This window comes from Episyrphus balteatus, chromosome 2 (genome assembly GCF_945859705.1).
Source record: "Episyrphus balteatus chromosome 2, idEpiBalt1.1, whole genome shotgun sequence".
NCBI classification, from domain to species: Eukaryota; Metazoa; Arthropoda; class Insecta; order Diptera; family Syrphidae; genus Episyrphus; species Episyrphus balteatus.
This window is the reverse complement of record NC_079135.1, coordinates 55,077,870-55,086,818: the sequence shown is the minus strand read 5'-3', so window position 1 is coordinate 55,086,818 and position 8,949 is coordinate 55,077,870. Positions and strand designations below refer to the sequence as shown.

Here is an 8,949-nt window from a genome sequence, read left to right as displayed (position 1 = left end):
TTGTTTGGCCAAGGGGAGACGTCTTGCTGGTTGACGAATCGGCCTAGCGTCTCCTGTATCGATTCGATGCTGCACCAGTTGTGTTCGGCCGTACTGCCCGCTGGGGGAAGAGAAGATATCAGCATATTCGTGAAGAAGCCTTCCCGCAACATTAAGCTGATGTTGACTCAAGTTGTCTGAATTGAGAATTTGAGTCTTTAGTTTCTCAGAGTTCATAGTCATCTGTGTATCCACCTCGTTGATCTTAGTTATTGCGGCCACAGATTCACATTGCCCAACAACTTCTCCTTTCTTAAGCTTGATTGGGTACGGTTTGATGTTAAGTATCCGTACAGGTACCATGTTGTTCTTTGGTGCCACAAGAGTCTTCCCGATGATGATGCTTTCGGAACTTTGCTCAACTTCTGGTTCAACCATGAGGTATCGATGGCTTCCAAAGTTCCCCTTTAACTTGGTCCACACAAAAACTTCTGAAGAAGGAGGCAGGCACATGTCTTCTTTGATGACAGTTCTAATTGTTGTCGAGTTTTCAGTGCCATAGACCATTGGAATCTCTACATTTCTGTATTTCAGGACTTGATTACCGATATCCAAAATGATTCCATGCTCCTTCATGAAGTCGATTCCAATGATGCACTCGTCACATATATCTGCCACCAAAAACACATGCGAAAACTCTAGTTCTGCCATACGGATCGTAAGACGAACTTCACCGTACACCCTTGCTGCTTCTCCTGTGGCGGTCTTCAGACGGTAGCTGTTGGTGTTATGTAGCCATGTCATCTTCACCAAGTCTCTTCGTACAATGGAGGCGGTGGCACCGGTGTCAATTGTAGCCACGTGTTGTTTGTTGTTTATGGTCGCCTCCACTGTCAGACTTTTGTTGTCTCGTTTAGTCTGTGAGACTTGAATTGTGGTTCTGGGGCCATCGATACCAGAAACCAGCTTCTGCCCCTCGAAGTTGGTTCTTACTCGTTTCGAATGGGAATCAAGTTGAGGATGAGCGTTGGTTGTATCGCTTACCTGTTGTTGGGCAATATTCCTGTTTCCACAGTGTTGGCAAGCAGTTCTTCTTGGTGGCAATCTGCACTGCCGCTGGAGATGTCCGGTCTTGTTACAGTTCCAGCATCGAGCAGCTCCGTCTCGCTGGTTTCTTTGGATTGCGAGTTTTTGACAAGAGCATTCTTCCACTGCAACTTCTCTTACCCGATGAACGCCTTGAGAAGCCTGTTCTGCTGCTTCCATAGTCAGTGCAAACGCTAATGCTTCAGGAAGGGAACGTTTTCCAGCTGTTCGAATTGCTCGCTGAAGATTTATATCAGATACAGCACGTACAAAGGCTTCTGTCGCAAACTGATTGATAATGTCCTCTCCTGCTGTCGGATATGCCAGATGAGCTAACCTTTCAATATCTGCTTGGAGTTGTTGCAGAGTTTCTCCTCTTTTCTGGACTCTTGTATTGAGTTGGACGCGGAAGACTTCCTGCATATGGCCATCTCCAAAGCGTTTTTCAATGACCTGGACAAGAGCGTCAAAGTTACCATTCTTTTCTGGTGGTAAAGTTTGTAACAACTCAGCAGCAGGACCTCTAAGAGCAAGAGTCAGCGCTATACATTTGTCTTCGTCATCCCAGCCATTTGTTGTTGCAGCTGCCTCAAACTGTTTCTTGTAGATCGACCAAGAACTTTGTCCATCAAATGTTGGTGGATGCATTTCCTTCTTCTTTGGGTACTCACCAGAACTTTCTCGGATCTTAATTTTCCGAACCTTGTCAAGTTCCTCAGTAATACTTTGCATTTTAACTTCCATTTTTTCAAATTTGTCATCCACTTTCTCGAACTTTCCTTCTACTTTCTCGAGTTTTTCTTCAACGTTCTCGAACTTTTCTTGAGATTGCTTTTCAACGCATTTGATGGAAGCATCAATAGCAACGAACTTGTTCTCGATCGCGTCAAGCTTACCTTGGATGATGTTTTTCTGTTCATCTAATTTTTCGAGAAGATTCTTCTGTTCATCCTTTTGTTCTTTACGTTGCTGTTCCATTTGATCTTTCTGTTCTTCAAATTTTGCAAGGAGAACAGCCATCATGGATGACATATCGGAACTAGTACTTACTCGTTCTTCTACCATTTCAACTTCGAATTGAAATGTATCCAAATCTTCGCTTTTCTGGGTTAAATAATCCTGCAGGCGAATAATGAGGTCATTTTTCGATCCAGCAGTAGGAAGACCTCGTTTAGTTAATTCCGCCTTCAGCTCAGTCAAACTTAACTGATTTAATGTCTTACCCATTTTAACTTTTCAAAACGCGAGCACTTTTACTTATTTCAAAATGTTTTACACTTTGTTTATTGTTAAAACACACGTGCACTTTTTATTTTATTCGCGAAATTATCTGATTCGCACAAATAAATAAGTTTTATTCCACTTTTCTGACACCAATGTAATGTTTTATTCTGGGTTCACAATAAAACTTATTTCGTTTATTTTAACTTCCACTTATCTTTCCGTTCAAATAAGAACACACTTTATTTCAAATCAATTTACTTTTATTATTCGCTCAAACAAACACACTTTTCAATCACTTTATTTACTACTAACAATTTCCAACACTTTATTTCACTTTGTACTGTACTCTTTCACATTCAAGATTAAACTGTATCCGGTCGGTGTCCACGCTGCCCTTTTATACCTGAAATTCGGAATTCGAGAATGTCTTCGAAGGCTCTCGTCTTTGCTTCTCGAAGCTTCCTTTCCAAGAGGGGGCGCTTCATACTTCCAGTCCAGTGGGATATTTTGGGATATTCAGCAGTCGAGGGAATTTCTTTGGATGCGTTCAAAGGGTAGTTTCTTAATTACTAAAGGTCCGTTCACATTTCTACCTTTACTGTAGCAGGTAGTGTGTTCAGACTTTTATCTTAAAAGTAGTTCGGTACTTCATCGTTACAATATTAAGTCAATGTTTGTTTATTTTCAAACTTTTATCCTTAATCTCTTATTTTTCTTCTTACCGACGCACAACAGCTTCCCCTGTTTACCAGGATAGGAACTTATTTTTATTTAAATAAAAATGATCCAGAAAGAAAGAAGGATTATACCTTGTTTTAGTGTAAAATTGACCCTGATCCAGATACACATGAATAATAAAACAAAGAAAAATGACGATTGGCTGATTTTAAAGTTATTGCTTTAAGAAATAATATATCTATAATTAAAAAAAACAGCATACTTTTAGGGCTCTTCTAATAATCAAATTTAAAGCACAATTTAATATTTAACTAAATTCTACATATTTCACGATACCAATAACCAATTTAATAAAGGCTAACTATTAAATTGGGTTTTGGTACCTATGGTAAAATATGTAGAATTCTGATTAATATTAAAGTGAGTTTTAAATTTGATTATTGGTAGGGCTCTCTTAGCCTAGTATCATACTAAAATGGTTTTTGTTTCGTATTAAATTGTCTATAAATTCGCGCCATTAGGGGGGTTCACATTGACCAACTTACCGGACAGACCGGTTGTCATTTGGCCTGATGGCCGAATTATATTTTTCGTTCACACTCATCAGACAATTTTCATCAAAACCCATTTTTCAGCTTATTTTTAATATATCTTTACACTATTCTGTTCTCAAATTAGAGAGAATGGACTATCACTGTCTGCCGGACAGACATGTCGTTTAATAGACTAACATGTCCGTCCGACCACCAAAAAATCAAATTTTTTTGAAAACCATCCGGCAAATCGGACAGGCTGTCGGATGGGTGTTCACATTATCAAAACAGCATCAGATCAGACCAAATGGCGGCTGGTCTGTCCGGTAAGTTAGTCAATGTGAACCCCCCTATTGAGATGTGAGCCCAATATGAAAGTCGCCGTCAAAGAATCTGAGTATAAGAGTAGCCTTAAATTTCCGCAACTGTTTGCTCCGCCATCTATCTGCGAAGTTCGGCTAAGATTGTCAGCTGACACTCAACATTTGACATTTCTCTGTGGTAAAAAAATAAAAAAAAAAAATAAATTGGTCTTGTTTGCGGCAAAAGTTCTTATTTATTTAAAAGAAATATACATAATTATTATTAATTGCAGTTAACATGGCATATGATCTAAAGACAGAATCCGATGTCAAAGAATATCTAGAAAAACTTGGTGTCGAATACCGCTTCGGTTGTTACTCTGAGAAAAAACCCGAAGGTAAGCTTTATTCAACTCTACCATAACCTCTTGGCAATTAACTACAAAACTATTTCGCAAGAGATCCAATTCATAGATTTTTACAATTACCATTCTCATTATCTCTTATAGTTTGCCATTTATTGGGCGATTACTTGGAAGGCATCAAAAAAGATTTTGAGAAAGCGGCAAAAGTCTATAAATCGACCTGCGATGATTATGGTTACGCAAAGTCGTGCTATAAATATGGCAACTACAGTTTCTTAGGAAAGGGCAAAAGTGGCAGCAAGGGCGACCCAAAGTCAGCATACACGTACTATGAAAAAGGTTGCAATCTTAACGATTCGGATTCTTGTCTTCATTCCGGCTTGCTGATGGTCTCCCGCTCTATGCCAAAAGAAGTAGAAAGGAATGTACCAAAGGTATGTTCCGTCCTAATTTTATAAAAAAAAAACACAAATTAAAACTAAATACAAACAGGGTCTTGAATTCTTAACTAAAAGCTGTGACATGAACAATGCCACTGCTTGCTTTTACCTCTCTGGAATGCATATTTCTGGCGTTCAGAAACAGGCCGAAGAAAATGCACCCAAAAGTCAGACAAAATCTGAAGCAGGAGATTACATTATCCTCAAAGACATGAAAAAGGCTTTTGATTTTGCATATAAAGCTTGTGAACTGAAGAACATGTACGCCTGCGCCAACCTGAGTCAGATGTATGCAAGAGGTGATGGTACAGACAAAAATGAGCAGGAAGCTGAGAAATACAAGAAATTGGCAATGGAAATGCAAGACGAACAAAAGAGGCAACAGCAAACTCTTGGATTCCAACAAGGTATTCAGATGCCACAATAAAGACAAATGAGATGAAGAATAGCTGATGTATGTGGCGGCCGTATTTGTTTACATACTTAGAAGCAAAGGGTTGCTATCTCTAAGTTTTTGTTTAATAGGTTTTAACGATATTGCAAAATAAAGCAAAAGCAATCTTTTTATGTTTGAAAGTTTAGAAGAAAACAAATTAATTTCCTCAGATAAGAATTATTTAAAATTAGAAGTATAGTATGAAAGCTAGCGAGTAGACGTCTTTTTTTATCCGGCAACTTGTGAATCTTGTAAACGATCATATAATCATTAATTAAAGACTGTGTTACTATCAAAATCTGAATTAAGAAAAATCCTACAAAATAGACACACAAATTCTAAGTGCAAGTTGTTTTAAAAGCATTAAAAAGAGAAAATTACAATCGATTAATTTCCTTATCAAAAAATTTAAATCAAATCAGACAAAACATACCGTGCCAATTCCAAATTGTTTACTTCGTGCTCTCCTTAAACACTTTGTTTTATTTGTGCTCTCCTCAAAAACTATGTTTAGTTCCCCTCCATCTAAACGCACCGGTTCTGGGTCTGTACCGCACACTAACCAAAATTCGTCAGTAAATAACTCCCTCTCACCGACGCGCAAAATTGCTTCAAAGCCCATGGAGGACAACAACAAAACATGGGAAGAAAAAATGGACGAAAAACTACAAAAACAAAGTGAGTTTATTATCTCTTTGCTCGCCACAAAAATGTCTCAGAGTGAAGCAAATATAAAACAAAAAATTGATATCGAGATAAGTGAAATAAAGAAAAACATTTGCGATATTAATAAAAAAGTTAATAACATGGAAAGTTCACTGTTAAACACTAATTCTGATATGCAAGCAATGAAAACCGAACTCTCGACAGTACAAAAATCACTTGCACTCGTAAAAAACGAATTATCCGGCGTTAAAGCAGAGCTTACATGTAAAACCACTGAACTTTCACAACTACAAAACGATTACGATACGACTTCCCACGATCTAAAAATAATAAAAAGCTCACTTCATTCACAAGAAAATCGACAGGTAGCTTGTGATGCATTTTTATTCGGCATACCGCATTCGCCCAAAGAAGATTTGAACCAGATTTTCCACGCACTTTGTAATGCCATCAACATTAAACCACCAAATTTACAGAGTATATTTCGCACTCGCGCAAAAAATTCTTCAAACGACACGGCAATCATGGTCAAATTCTTCTCAGCCTACGATCGAAATTATATTCTAACTAAAATAGCGGCTTTTCGTAAAACACACAACCGACAACTTTGCTTGCGCGATGCTGGTTTTTCTTCTGATGTTGTGATCTATATGCGGGAAAGCTTATCTTCAGTAAACAAACACCTGTTACAATGCGCTTTAGAAATGAAAAAACGTAAACAACTTGTGTCTGTTCATACATCAAGAGGATTTGTTTATGTTAAACGTCACCAAAATGATTCAGCTATTCTTATTGATTGCATTAAAAAGTTGGAAGGAGTTGCCAGATTCGATAATGAAAATACATAATTTATAATATTTATTAAAAAATATCTCTACAAACTTATTATACTTATATTAATTAAATTTAGTTTATTTTTTTTGTTGTTCTTTTTAACTATATTAAATTCCTAGTTTTTTTTTTCATTTTTTTTTATTAGAAATTTCTTTTTTTAAATATTTAATTTTTCAAAGTTTTTCTTTTTTGTTTTGATAATTGAAGAGAATAAAGATAAAGATAAGAAAGAACAGAAATATATTTGGAATCCCCTATATTGCTACTTACGTGAGTGTTTATTAGTTTTGGTGTTGCCTCTTGCATCGTTTCTTTCTCTAAATTGCTGTTTTTAATTTATATAAAGTATTTTCAAATAGAACATGGCCGGAAGTGGGGTTTTGCGTGGAATGGTAAGGGTTCTGAGTTCTCAAAAGGATGGTCTTAAAGTTTGCCACATAAATGCTCAAAGCTTAATGCCTAAAATCGATGAATTTCGTGATCTGTTTGAAGGTTCTAACGTTGACGTCATCTGCGTTACAGAAACTTGGCTAGTTGAGGGATTAAGTGATACATTGTGTTGCTTGAGGGGTTATAAAATCTATCGCTTGGACAGGAAAGGTCGTGTTGGTGGTGGTATTGCAGTTTATGTTAGGAATGAGATTAAGTGCAAGTTAAAGTGCACCTCAAAAGTAGATAGTGCGATCGAATATCTATTCGTTGAGATTTTAGGTGAGGGAGATAAGCTTTTATTGGGTAATGTGTATAGACCAAATAGAAATATAGATATTTTGCCTTTCATTATATTAATGGAGGAAGTCTCCTTATTCTGTCCCAACATAATAGTATGTGGAGATTTTAATTCTAACTTATTAGCAGATCGATCACTTCTCAATTCAATGAGCTCGATAAGTTTAAGTGCTGTTAATACCATCAACCCAACGCACTTTTCTAACTATCTTCCAACGTTACTTGATATATTTTGGGTGAGCAGCTTGGAAAAAGTGAAACTGTATGATCAGCTTTCAGCTGCTGCTTTCTCAAGGCACGATTTAATATTTATGACTTTCGATTACAACGTAACTTCGGTAGTTCGCACCATCCAATACAGGGCTTTTAGCGGAATAGACAATAGTGCTTTGGAAGAACATGTGAGAAGTATTAACTGGGATACAATTTATTATCTACCATCGTCGGATGAACAAATTCAATTTTTCAATGATTGCACTCTTACGCTTTTCAACAGGCATGTTCCACTGGTAACAAAAAATTGTACACCTGTCATAAAACCATGGTTTTCTTACCAAATTCGGTCTCTAATGCTAGATCGAGACAATGCGTACAGACGCTGGAAACGGTTTCGTATAAATGAACATCTCTTAACCTACCGCTCACTTCGGAACCAGGTTGTACAAGCAATACGATCAAGTAAACGTGAAATATACTCCTCCAGATTAAATCCTTCGTTGACCGGTCGACAATTATGGACCAATCTTCGACAAATAGGTGTTGTCAGAAGCAAAAATTCTTGTATTGACGATAATAATTGTAATGAACTCAACAGAAAATTTATTTCGCTTCCAGCGCCTCCTTTAGCTACGGCTGGTGTTACAGAGGCTCCTCTAAACAATGCTTTTAATATCTCTAATTTTACATTTAGATCAGTCGATAGCACTGAAGTGGTTGCTAGTATCTTATCAATTAAATCTAATGCTATTGGGCTTGATGAGATGTATCCAAAATTTCTCAAGCTGATATTGCCATTTGTTTTACCTTTCGTAACATACATCTTCAATACTATTCTAACATCAGGCAAATATCCGGATCAATGGAAAAAGGCAAAGATTTTGCCAATTCCTAAAAATTCTAAATGTGATGAATTCCGGCCAATTGCAATTTTACCTTTCTTGTCAAAAGTTTTCGAGAGAATTCTGCAAAATCAAATGACCACATATCTCGGCTCTACAAATTTACTGACACCTAAACAATCTGGTTTTCGGAAAGGTCATAGTTGCATCACAGCTTTACTTAAAGTAACGGAAGATTTGCGACAAGAATTAGATAAAGATAAAATTAACTTTTTGGTACTCCTAGATTTCTCGAAGGCATTCGATATGGTCGACCACTTACTTTTATGTGACAAGCTCTTTCGACAGTTTAATTTTTCGTTCTGTGCTGTGAAGCTTTTGCGTTCTTACTTAACAGATCGAATGCAAGCAGTTCAATTAAACAACAATTTGTCCGACTTCCTCCCAATCTCTCGCGGTGTTCCACAAGGTTCGATTCTGGGTCCTTTGTTATTCTCACTTTATGTAAATGAGTTACCATCAGTGGTAAAATATAGTTCAATCCACATGTATGCTGATGATGTGCAAATTTATTTGAGTTGCCCGTTAGGGCTTATAGAACACGGTGTAAGCTGTCTCA

The 8,949-nt window shown here is 37.1% G+C and overlaps 1 protein-coding gene across 1 annotated transcript; it reads left to right on the top strand.

Annotated features, from left to right (window-relative positions):
* Positions 1-3,858: 3,858 nt before the first annotated feature.
* LOC129909123 (cytochrome c oxidase assembly factor 7 homolog) lies at positions 3,859-5,204 on the top strand. The gene is made up of 4 exons (XM_055986095.1): positions 3,859-4,001; positions 4,096-4,200; positions 4,312-4,601; positions 4,660-5,204. Exons 1-4 carry the CDS (start codon positions 3,872-3,874, stop codon positions 5,032-5,034), a joined length of 900 nt encoding a protein of 299 aa, XP_055842070.1. The 5' UTR covers positions 3,859-3,871; the 3' UTR covers positions 5,035-5,204.
* The last annotated feature ends 3,745 nt before the right edge of the window (positions 5,205-8,949 follow it).